The sequence below is a fragment of the Lithobates pipiens genome, unplaced genomic scaffold (genome assembly GCF_037356315.1).
Source record: "Lithobates pipiens isolate NorthernLeopardFrog02 unplaced genomic scaffold, aLitPip1_a1.2 Scaffold_19, whole genome shotgun sequence".
Classification (NCBI taxonomy): domain Eukaryota; kingdom Metazoa; phylum Chordata; class Amphibia; order Anura; family Ranidae; genus Lithobates; species Lithobates pipiens.
The window spans coordinates 506,719,100-506,732,398 of NW_027507764.1; the positions used below are offsets into that span (position 1 = coordinate 506,719,100).

Consider the following 13,299-nt stretch of genomic DNA (forward strand, 5'->3'; position numbering starts at 1 on the left):
GGAAAATCTCCTCCACAATAGGACACAGAACAAAAAAAATCTGTCAGGGGTTATAACCCTCCCTTACTCTAGAACTGTAGTTTATCATTTAAATTTTTAGCTATAAAAAAATAAATTTACTTGCAAATGTTGCTGTCTGTGTGACGCACTCTGTGAGTTGGATACCAGTGGAGTCTGGAGCTCTCCAAGAGAGCAAATATTTAGCGCTCCATCTGCTGGAAAGGAAAGTTAGTAATGATGTGATGGATGTTCTCTAATTTAAACCTTGTTTACATGAGTCAGATTGTAGTTTAAAGTGACCCAGTCACCACAAGGTCACTTTTATCCAGAAGGCCAGCTGTAAAAGAAGCGTTTGTATAGACTTATCTTTTCAGTGGCCTGTGTATGTGAAAAGTTGGCACTCCTCCATTCCCCAGCCACTGCCACTACACTTCTGGATATTTCCTCCAGCCAGCGCATATGGCACTCACTACAGGACATATGAGCTGCTGGGAGAAAGCACAGCAGTCCGCATGGGGAGCAAGTGTTCAACTCATCCCACTGTTCAGAGTAGCAAACTGTCAGTAAATTTACAAACAGTTTGCAAAATTTAAATTTTGGCATCTGCCCATAAAAGTCCATTATGTATATGCAGTCTGGACATTCATGAACAGATGCAAAAATTACAGATTTTGCAAACTGTTTGTATATTTACTGACAGTTGGCAACCCTGCTACAGTCCCATGCTTGCAGCATAGATAAAGAGACTTTTCAATATATGGGCTGTGGGAAAGACAGAGATGACTATTAATTGGGGGTTCTGAGCCTCCTCTTGTCACTGCATATGATAGCAGCGAGGCTCATGGACACTCGCCTGAAGTCTGAACATTGCACGTTCCAAAGAAGTTAACAATAGCAGTGCCGATCTTTCTAACCTGACTAGTTCCCTTTAAATACACTCCTAGCCTGCCTTCATTTAGCTGGTAATCTGTGTATACATAATCACATATAGAACATGTTCTCTTGTCCAACAATCCTAATCCATTCCGTCATGCTAAATTATTACTGGAACTTACCAGAGCTGAGATTTTATTTCCTTGAGTGTGCAGGTAATAGAAATAATAAATAAATCACGTCTCTACTATTATTATTATTTATGTGTTCTCATATATCGGGAGAATCCCCCACATTCTAGTACAGTAACATTGTGTCTTTTAATAACGCTTATAATTTAAGCTTCTCTGGGTATATGTTACATACAGCCACAGTCTATTCTTTAATAAACATCTTATATCCATCTTCTATGGGAGTCTTCCAAAAGCAATCTGGAGGCTGACACCCCCCTTAGGAGTAACGTGATGCGTCCTGTAGATCCTTCTGCACGTGATAAATGTGAAAACATTAAAGATATTTCAGTATTCCTGCAAGCTGTTAGAAATCTTACCCCGGGCTGCCTGAGTCTGCTTCACGATGAGTGCGTAACAGTCCCAGCCTAACTTGTGTTCTGTGCATAACACCTACAGGAATATACAGAAACACTGACATCGAATGGTGAAACGATGGAAGTGAACATTTGTATTACCAGAATACCGTCACAAATATATAGCACAAATGTGTTTTGTTCTTGTTTTTTTGCTGCCAACTGCAGCCAATCAAATTCTTCTTTCTGCATTTTTGGTGAAATCTGATTGGTTGGCATGGTTGGAAAATGTAATAAAGGGTTCTTTACTTAGTATATTTCATTTTCTATGTACAGATTTTCGTGTGTTAATGTTCAAAATTTCTGTATGACAGAGACATTATAGTTGTTTAAAGCTTGCGTTTTTTTTAGTTTTCTTGTTATGCCAGTGCTGAGTGAAGGGTCCCTTTATACACAGTCCAATACACTCAACATTAAAGCCCCAAAAGAAGCTCCAGTGAAGTTAAGACCATATTGCAGTACCCCTTGGAGAGAATGACTTACAATGTAAGCTGATCGGTTCTTCCATGTCCTCATTGAGCCATTGGGCTTATTTTTCGGATGCAGGTAAAACTTGTTCTCCCAAGTGAAGCTTGCCAGAATAGTTGGATATAGACTAGAGAAGAGGAAATCAAGAGGAACTCTGGTACACCAGTGGATCTGCACATTCACAAAAGATGGAGAATGATGTAATCCTGAACTATGTACTGCTCTGAACATTAAACTGTTAAGTGCAACTTTACGTTAAGTAAAGATAAACTTCAAGCTTGAGTTTGACTTAGTCTCTTCTTATTCCTATGGGAATGGAGAGTGAGCTTATACCTGAGACCCAGAGACAAGGAAACCAGTGCCAATAAGGGAACAGGGGAACCTGTCTGGCAGGAGAAACCTGGGACCCCAGTGCTACGTGGGCCTGCTAGTACACTAGTCTAGGCCTGGAACCACTGGAAGCAGAGGGGCCCTCTCATGTGTGTGTATTTGGGTGTTTCCTGATGAGGCCTGGAGGAAGAGGAATGTGAACTGGAGTGGTGGAGATGTTTAGGTAACAGACCTTTTTATCATAGAAAATTTGGCAAAAACTGGCTAATCAAGTGGCCACAAGGAGGCGCTCTACATACACAAGGAACTGCAGTACTAGTATTACAAACAATAGCAAGATTTCCACTCACCATTTTTATAGAGAGACATCTGCCTATATACATAAATGCCTCTCCTCACTGACAAGGACAGTAAAGGACCCACAGCACAATGCTGACATCATCCCTGTACTCCATGGGTAGGCAACCTCGGCCCTCCAGCTGTTTTTAAACTACAAGTCCCATAAGACATTGCAAGACCCAGACAATCACAGGCATGACTCCTAGTCATGGCAGAGGCATGATGGGATTTGTAGTTTCACCACAGCTGGAGGGCCCGAGGTTGCCTACCTCTGTTGTACTTTTCCTGTAAACAAGTCCCTTGTGTTAGACTGACAGCATTGTGAAAAGCAGTAGAGCCACTCTGTCGTCCATTTTGAGCACTGCTGTACAGATATAAAAATAATATCAAGAAAGAAAAACAAGTTCAATAATATTTACCAGTTCTACTGCCCTTGCTTCCAGTGTTTGCTGTCTTGCTGAGCTTCATTGACCATAGAATCTTCCACATCCGACACTTCTGGGTGTGTCATCCCATGCTGAGATGGACACGCTAGTGATATAGTAACTTGTGGGTGAAACCCCAGTCCTGAAGCAGGGTATGCAGATAATTGAAACACCCAAAAGTGTTGGATGCTAAAGATAGCTCTGCAAGAGAGGGACAATTAGAGGCATGGTTGGCGGTTCAGGTAAGTATTATTAGTCAACTTTCACAGGGTGATATTTTATTATTAATTGTTGTCTACAGGGTCAAAAATGGTTAACTGCAGCCTTTTATTTCTAGGCGTTTCGCTTTCAATGTGTTGAATCCTTTTAACTGAGAATTAACCAATTTCATGGTGAACTTCTTGATTATTAAAAGACAAAAGTCTCAAATACTGAGATTATTCAAGTTATCACTCCCTTCCAGACTGTACATATATCCTGTATATTGGTGGATCAGCAGTTGAAGTAGAGCTGCCCCTGTGTTCATCCCGTGTTTTTTTTATTGAGAGAAAATCATAGATGATCAATTTAAATGATGCTGAATTTGGATGTGCTAATGGATGGATGTGGACACATGGCAAAAGCTTAAAGTACAAACGTAACTCAAAAAGTGAATTGTTATGTTTTAGGGAACAATTAGAAATTTTATTTGTGCCCAAGTAGTACTCTGAAAAATGTAACTTTTTGTTTGGAATTCCTCCTGAAAATTCAAGTGTGCTTCCTTGTATGTGAATGTGCCTAGGCGCTTATGTGCCTACAGACTCATAACTGTATATCTGCAGTGTGAGATCTAAGGCACTGCTGCCTCTGACTGCCACTTCCATGAGATTTGGAGTAAGAGGTGGTGATTTCACTGCTGTGCTGCTCAATGTTCTTGTTGCTGGAGGCTCCAACACAAAAGCAAATCCCTGCCCTGCCTCTATCAAGATGGCTGTCTTAACATAAATCAAGGTATGGTATGTCAGTAATGAAGAAAGATCAGCTGCAGGGAGACCTCAGGCAGTACTGCTTACTGGCTATTTGCCCTCTACCTGCCTTTTTTGGCTCAACATACAGAGTTCAGTTCCTCTTTAATTTCTTTTCCCTCACATAATGGGAAAAATTGGATGTTAGTCACAATAAGGTTTTACAATGTGTTGGAAAATCTCCTTGTGCGATAGCAATCAGTCTGGTTTGAAAACACATTAACAAACTTCTTCATATGCTGATTATGACATGTGATACTCAGATGGTTGGCATAAAATTGAGGAATTGTCTACCCAGACCCTGAGCCAGTGGCTTGCAGGTTTTCCTTATTCAAACACCTTATTTATTTATTAAATACGCTTTAGAACAACCTATTTTGTACGTTTTTAAATTTTGGATGCCAAGACTGTGTTATGTGACTGGAGCTCTCTTTCATATAGGTACACTCACCTCTCTCACTAACCTGGCCACCAGCTTGGCTCGAAACATGGACCGCTTATCCCTCGATGAGGAGCATTACAACAGACAGGAGGAATGGAGAAGACAGCTGCCAGATAATCTGGGAGAAGGCATAAAACAGGGCCTGTCTCGTCTGGGTATCAGTCTGCTTGGTAAAGTAACATGAATTAAATTATTTTCATATACTGTATTGTAGATGTATAAAATGCCACATTGTAGTCCATACCTTGGGTTATTTAACGTTTAAAGGGGTTTGGTAAATTGTGGGCTAGATAGGGGTACAAGGGAAGGTGAAAGGGGTTTTGTAGAGAAGGGAGAAGGTTGGATAGGAGGTGGTAGGCTGGGGATCTGAAGGGAAAAAGGGGACAAGGTTCTGCTCTATTGCAGGTTTGGGGAATCAACACCAGTGAGGGTAGAGTTCCCCCCAGCTCATCCTCTAGCATAGTGGGCTATGTCCTGTCCATGGAAGGGGGGTCGAGGTCAGGTGTCATCTCCGTTTCATAGAGGCAACAAGTTAACCACGACTGTGTGGAAGATGTTTATTTGGGTGCATAATGTTGCAGAATGACTAAGCATATTTGAAGATAAGCCACCAGGTCTATTATAAACATATCAAATGCCAAGCTGTAGTCCATAGCTTGGGTTATTTAAAGTTTAACAGGTTTGGGTAGAGTATGGAATGGGGTACAAGTAGGGTGCCCATGTCCCGGATTGCCTGGGACAGTCCCGCAATTAGCAGGTCTGTCTTGGGTCCCGGGCACCTTTTGTCCTAGAATGAAATTGACAGAGCGAGAAAACCCCGCCATAGCGCTGGTCCACCTGAGATTCTGGCCACTGGTTGCCTAGCAACCAGTGACCTCACAGCCGTGACTCTGCCCAGCATGCATTGCAAAGTGGAGGAGAAGTTAACTTTCTCCTCCTCCGCGCCTAACACTCTTCAGTTTCCACCATGCTGGACAGAACACCTGCACTGCAGTCTGGGTTAGGATCTCTGTGGCTCTGCCCCTGGCTGTATCCCTGCCTCATAACGTAGAGCGGGCCGAAGCCGCCTCCCCCTCCTCGGCTGTTTACATGTACACAGAAGCCGAAGAAGGGACACTAAACTGAGGTCTGTTGTTAAGCTTATATTATTATATGTATATAGATGAACTGAGGAGGGGGACAGGGACAGTCATCAGGAAAAAGGTAAAAAAGCACCCCCCAGCACATTTCTACTAGCACAAGTGGAAGGGGAGGGAGTCAGTACTGTGGGGGGGGGGTCTGTACTTAGTGGGGTGGTCTGTACTGTGGGGGTGTCTATACTGAGGGTGGTCCATACTGAGGGAGGGGGGTCTATAATTGGTGGAGAGGGGGGTTCTGTACTGAGGGAGACTACATTCAACACAACCCACACCCCCACCCCGTCCTTGGCAAAGTTGTCCCTGAATGGCAGTTTGGAAATGTGGTCACCCTATGTACAAGGGAAGGTAAAAAAGGTATTTTGTAGGGAAAGGAGGTCTGGTTAGGAGGTAGTATCCTGGGGTTCTGGTGGGAAAGGGGGCTGAGGTGTTCTGCTCCATTGTGGGTTTTGACACCATTGTGGGTAGAGTTCCCCCTACTAAACCTCTAGCATAGGTCCTGTTAATGGAAGGGGGGGGTTGAGGTCTAGTGTCACCTGTCTTTCATAGAGGCAACAAGTTACCCACGACTGTGTAGAGGATGGGTATTTAGGTGCATTATATTTCAAAATGTTTAAGCATATTTGAAGAGAAGCCACCAGGTTCATGTTGTCATGACCAATGTGGACTAGTTCCTTGTTTTTGTAACATGTAAATCATTCTGTGCTTTAACCCCTTCCCATCCACCCTGGCTTCCCTTTAGTGATCATCTGACCACTGCGATTGCCTGTCTCAGTGGTTTACTGATTGTTAATGGGGAATGAGAGCTGTCTTTGACAGCACGGTCTTTGTGCTGGGAGCGCATGGAAACTCAGCACAGAAACATCGGCTGTCCAATGACGCATATGTGCAGTTTGTGGGCATTAAAGCCTACCCTTTTTGCCATCACACATGTTATGTAGGTGGCAACAGGTTACCATCCAGGGCAAAAGCGCAAGTACATTTTTATCAACTATAATGCATACCTCCTACAGAAGCACATAACTTTCTTTTCCAACCCCCACTGCTCCATTCAGTCCCTGGGAGTAAAAGGGAAGGTACCATGGGTTTTGGGATTCCCATTGATTTTGCAGATCAATGGCACTTGCACACGACTGCAAAGGGCAGCACATTTTTGTGCAGGAAAACACATTATTTTACATTCCCTCTGCAAACCCGGTGTGAACAAGACCTCACAGATGATTATAGCGCTTTCCCTGATCAATTTTAGGAAATAAACATCCTTTAATTATTACATATTTGGATAGAGGAGGACCCCTTCAAACAGGGGACCCAGGGCAATTGCCCCTTTTTTCCCTTATAAATCCACCACTGTGTGGGAGTACGCTGATACCGGGTCTAATTTAATTATATTCAGTAAAGGGAGAATGGCTTACAGTTGTGTTTTTTTGTTTTAGTTTTCTTCAGTTGCAGTTCACTTATTTGGTCAGTCCCGCTTTGCCCATTTTTACACTTGAATTCACCACTGTAGCTTTCTATGTCGGGTTTTTATAACCTGGCAAAGATGGCTAAATTGTTCCTCAAAATGAAAAGTTGTTTTTGTAAATCGATATTTAAATATTAGGTTTGGGAAGGCTTTATAACGCCATCTAGTGTTAGGAGGAGATACAGCAGCTTGGCTAGTCTAAAAATCCTACAAAATGTAGTGTCCATTGTGCAGACCACAGATCTTCATCGCTCATAACTCTTTGGACTTAAAACACTTTTCTTTTCTTTTTTCTTTTTTTTTTGTTAAGTAGACCTTTGATTACTAGACCTGGCAGAATATGACTTTTGGTAGACTGGCCTTATTTTCCCTTATACCTAATTAAATCAGGTCCAACCCCATTTTGTTTTTTGTGATCATTTATTTGGCAGGTCATGCTCTGTGAAAGAATGGGATGAGACCAGCCAAGTTTAACATAATCAACCTCTCCAGTAAAGTGCATGTAGGCTAATGTACGTTTACTCTGTGGATCTCCGATAATGACATTTCTCTAGCCGTTTTCCATTAAAGTGAAGTAGGCTCTGATTCTCATCAGTTATTAAGAGAAAAGATTTTAGCACATCGGATAAAAGCCATTTTGGCTAAAAGTGATGTAAACAATATTAGCAGAATATTCCAAGTTTAATATTCAACTTTGTAGCTAACTAATGGAATGCAAAGCCAAATAATGCATGCTTGTTTTTTATTATTATTTTTATGGAGAATTTAAAGTGGATATAAACCCAATCACCAAAATATCATATAAGCATTAACATGTTAATGTAATTTAAAAATAATTTTCAATATTAAATCCGCTCGGCTTTTAATAAAACAATACATGATAATCCTGTTGTAAGGGTTCCTTGTTCCAGGTACTTCCTATCATAGGGTGACAACACTTTGTCCCTGACTCCCAATTCTTGTCACCCGGGCTTCTGATGGAGATTGCAGGTGGTTGTTTCAACACTTATTAGGCATGCATAGTTCATGGTTGTCACCTTCAGAAACCCATCCTGAGAGATGCCACAAAGCCTCCAGTGTGGCTGCAAAAAGGCGGCAAGAGATTAACAGTAACAAAATGTAACAAAGCATGAAAAAAGTTGAATGCAAATATTTCATTTATTAAAAAAAAGCGTTTTTTTATTTTTTTTTATAGCACACACTAAAATGTTATTTGATAGGGGTATATTCTCTTGTGATATCACTGTAGGTTTTCTGTAATGTGATTTATTCAGGTGCAAAGCGGGCCGTGAATAGGGGTTGAGGCCCCACCTGGGCTTCTGGGGCTCTCTGATCCACAGAGGGGTACATGTATCTCCCCACTCTGTAATGGCTTCTTTCAATAACAGCAATGAAAAAAACAGTAGCATCATAAGAAGGTATAGCTGACTCCAGTACACAAGCAAGGCAGAGCTAAGGGACATTTATACACAACCCCAATGCATCGATGCATGAAAGCCACTAGACCTCTGAAAGTATGCGGTCGTATCTGGCACCATGGTACCATGCCACCACTAACAGATCCAGTAATGGATGTAAACGGACCTGTCTGTTTACATCCAACCGCCCATAAAGGAGAGCAAGCTGTGTTTGTGTCCCCTCTGCATAAGCGGAGCAGACACGGACAAGCCATCTGCCTGCTTCACGGGGATCAGCGGACAGATTCCCCACTGACCAGACGGAGTCCTGACAGAGTCCGCCCCATGTTACATTTTGGAATTAACGAACTTTACCAAATGAAAACCACATACACTGTTAAAAACTCCTTTGTTCAAGAAAAAAATTTCCATCCTGCTCCTTCAAATTTTCTTATCACTGAAGTCGAAAACGATCCTTGATTTGAGACTCCACTTACGCAGTTTGCTATTCAGGCACCTTTGGCACTCTCGCACTAATACAGCATACCGCTAAACAATGCCATATCACCTGTGCTGGATTACCCTATTAGATGAGATCCACTTAACTCTTCCCTGCACTGGTTGCTTGCCCTTTTAATTACTGTTAAGCCTTGTTCAAGTTATTCCTGCCAGAACTCTTCCTCAAGTTCCCACCTCCTTAAAATGAGGGTATCTGGAAGCCACTCAGCATCACCATTACTGAACACCTGAAAGGCCCCCCAACCACAGCGGTAGATATAACAATTTTTTCCCTCATTTTTGGAGATTTTTCCTCTCTGACTCACAGTAATTACATGGACTTTAGCAATTTTTCACCTACCTGAACACCAAAGTACTGCAGGCAGGCTTGGACATAACAATGTCACTCCAGGGCCACCCCCTTCAGGGGTTTATACTATCTGTTTGTCGCTGCCCTTATCATACTATAGGTGATTCTGTTACAGTTTAAGCTGATTGGTAAATCGTGGGCTTAATAGTTCACAATTATTCTGTATTTTAAGTGTATTGCTTCCATTATTATTTATTTCACCCCTGTCTGCCCTTACCTTCTTTATTTTATGACAATATATTTAGTTTGTTTTACTACTTGGTTTGGTGTTTGCGTTCTTTAAAAGAGCATTGTAGCTGTGTACTAATGTCACTGTCAGTGATTTCTCTGTAAACTTGTGCGTTTGTGTACCCAGCCTCAAGTGTCAGAGTGATTTCTCTGTAAAAGATGTAATGTGTATCTATCACAGGGTGGTTCTGTGGATACACTGTAGAATAAAAAAATCCAAATGCCACATCCTTTAAATAACTGGAAGTAAAATAAAAGGAGGGGAGAAAACGGGGAAGGGGAAAACACACACAAAAAACCTCAATAAAAAGTGTTAGTTGTGTTGGACTTTTTAGGCATAATAATATATTTAAATACACAAAAAGGGAAAAAGAAAAAAGAATATATTTAACATAAAAAGTTATTAAGAAAATAAAAATGAGTATAAAACATATCAAGTACTGTTTCATATCCTGTCTAAACTAGTACATTTTAGGCAATATCCATATCCGTTTCCATTAGGTATATAAACCCAGAGAATGAAAAAAATGTGCATTAATACTCAGTATAAGAAAAGATTACAATAGACAGGGTATTGATTACAGAACCAATTTAGATATATTCTGACGCTCTACATGTTTCGCGTTTTAATTAACGCTTCCTCAGGAGCTTTACCAATTTTATTTTTTCATGGGAGTACCCCAAGAAAAATATGCAGGAAGAAAAAGAGGACAAACGGGGAGGTATTTCTCTATGCAGATAGAGCGATTTTCACATCGACATCACACTTTTGTATGTATAGGAGCCTGCGATTAGCATAAGGGCTTCAAATATTTATGGTGTAAGACAGCAACGGGAGATGGTCGCACCATAATCTCTTAGATTGAGTTGGCCAGTTCCTATATCCTCTCCACCAAGACGAGATGTAGGCGAGCTTGTCTCAATGGCTCAGGACTAAAAGGGGGACCATTCAGCCCCTCAGGTGCCTTCCTCTTCTGGGAAATAGGACCGCTGTGCCTATAGTGCTGGTTCTGTAATCAATACCCTGTCTATTGTAATCTTTTCTTATACTGAGTATTAATGCACATTTTTTCATTCTCTGGGTTTATATACCTAATGGAAACCGATATGGATATTACCTAAAATGTACTAGTTTAGACAGGATATGAAACAGTACTTGATATGTTTTATACTCATTTTTATTTTCTTAATAAATAACTTTTTATGTTAAATATATTCTTTTTTCTTTTTCCCTTTTTGTGTATTTAAATATATTATTATGCCTAAAAAGTCCAACACAACTAACACTTTTTATTGAGGTTTTTTGTGTGTGTTTTCCCCTTCCCCGTTTTCTCCCCTCTTTTTATTTTGATTTCTCTGTAAAATTGTTTGTTTGTGTACTCGGCCTCAAGTGTCTGAGTGATTTCTCTGTAAACTTGTGCGTTTTGTGAGGGGTTAGCTCGGCAGCGGGTGTGTGTGACCCCCTGGATGGGTTCACAACACAAAGTCAGGCACAGCAGACAGCGGTGTAGGTTCAAAAAACAAAAGATCCGGTTTATTTATGCTCCATGCAGTGATACATATAACAGCCAAACAAAATAAAACAAGAAAATAAATCCTGGTCAGCTTGACCTCTAACTACACACATAGACTCCCTGTCTAACAACTGGGTACAGCCTTGTGCTGTACCAGTCCCTGCCTTTGTTGTAAAGGTTTTGCCACACAGGCGTTAACTCACCGCACAATACAGGTGACACACTCCCCAGTCTATACAACACAAAACTGGTTCCAGGATGGAGCATCTCCCTATGCATGCTGGTTTTTTTTTGTAGAGGCCTTAATGAGCCCACTTACTACAGCTGGGCTCATTAACTCTTCCCCTCTAATTGTAAAAGTCTGCATAAAGCCTGAATCTAGGACACACATATTTACCATCCTGGATACAACCAGGTGACTTCACCTGCCTGCTGCCACATACCCCCCCCCTCTTGTTTCAACCTTGGGGTTGTAACACCAGCAGTCAGACACGCATGTATCCGAGACAAAGCATCCACATTCCCCATTTTAACACCAGGGCGATGCTTAACTGTAAAGTTAAATTCCTGTAGGGCTAGGAACCACCTATTTACTCTTCTATTGGTCTCCTTGTTCTGAGCCATCCACTTTAAAGGAGCGTGATCAGTCACCAGGTCAAAGTGCCTACCTAGCAGATAGTACTGAAGGGAATCTAGAGCCCACTTCACTGCTAAACATTCCTTCTCAATCGTGGAGTAATTTACCTCATGGGACTTTAACTTCCTGCTGAGGTAAATGACTGGGTGCTCTTCCCCGTTCCAGACCTGGGATAACACTGCTCCTAACCCAATGTCTGATGCATCAGTTTCTACCACGAAGTCCTTAGAGAAGTCTGGTGAGTACAACACTGGCTGGCTACATAAGGCTGTTTTTAAGGACTGAAATGCTTCCTCAGCCTCTGGGGACCATTTAACCATAACCGACTCTTTCCCTTTTGTCAGGTTGGTGAGGGGCACAGCCTGAGAAGCAAAATGGGGAATGAATCGTCGATAATAGCCAGCGATTCCCAGAAAGGCTCGTACCTGTTTCTTGCTGTTGGGACGTGGCCAACTCTGTATGGCCTCGACTTTATTGACTTGGGGTTTTATCACCCCCCTCCCAATAGTGTACCCAAGATATTTGGCCTCCTCCTGTCCAATGGTACACTTCTTTGGATTGGCTGTAAACCCAGCTTCCCGGATAGAGTCTAGGACTGCTTGTACTTTTGGCAAATGTGAGACCCAGTCTGTGCTATGGATAATCACATCATCCAGGTAAGCTGCAGCATATTTCTGATGGGGCCTCAGAATCTTATCCATTTTCCGCTGGAATGTTGCCGGTGCATTCTGTAACCCAAACGGCATTCTCTTATATTGGAATGCCCCATCTGGGGTTACAAACGCAGTTTTCTCCTTGGCCGACTCGGCCAGGGGAATTTGCCAATACCCTTTGGTGAGATCAAGAGTTGTCATATATCGGGCTGTTCCCAGCCGGTCAATCAACTCATCTATACGTGGCATGGGGTAGGTGTCAAATTTTGTAACTTTATTTAATTGTCTAAAATCGTTACAAAACCACCAGCTCCCATCAGGTTTGGGCACTAGTACGATAGGACTGGACCAGTCACTCTGGGACTCCTCTATCACACCCAATTCCAGCATCCTTTGAACCTCCCCACGTATTGCCTCCCGTCGGGCCTCTGGTATTCTATAAGGTTTTAGTTTTACCCTTTCTTCTGGCGGGGTGATAATGTCATGCTCTACGCCAGATGTTTGTCCCGGAAGCTCAGAGAAAATCTCTTTGTTACGAAGTACAAACTCTTTAACCTCCTGTTGTTGGGGTTTCGATAAGGTGTCTGCTATTCCAACCTCAGGAACTAAGCAATCAGGCTGTACTTGTGACAAAGTCTCTGCGACTAGGGATTCCCTATCCCTCCAGGCTTTCAGCAGATTGATGTTATAGATCTGCTCCGGCTTTCGCCTTCCTGGCTGTCTAACCCTGTAGTTCACCTCACTCATTTTTTCAATTACTTCATATGGACCTTGCCATTTGGCCAGAAATTTGCTTTCAACCGTAGGGACTAGCACCAAGACCCTATCCCCCGGGGAAAAAGTACGGGTCTTGGCCCCACGGTTGTACACTCTCTGCTGTGCTAACTGCGCTTGGGTTAAATGTTCCTTTACAATTGGCATTACCTGTGCAATT

General features: G+C 42.1%; 1 protein-coding gene across 3 annotated transcripts in view; it reads left to right on the forward strand.

Moving 5' to 3' along the window:
• Positions 1-13,299, forward strand: part of VPS13B (vacuolar protein sorting 13 homolog B) — a 1,337,220-nt gene that overhangs the window by 1,297,655 nt on the left and 26,266 nt on the right. For all 3 annotated transcript variants that reach the window (XM_077493096.1, XM_077493095.1, XM_077493097.1), the window contains one exon: positions 4,467-4,637. In XM_077493096.1, the coding sequence (XP_077349222.1) occupies positions 4,467-4,637 (171 nt within the window). The remainder of the gene's footprint in view (positions 1-4,466; positions 4,638-13,299) is intronic.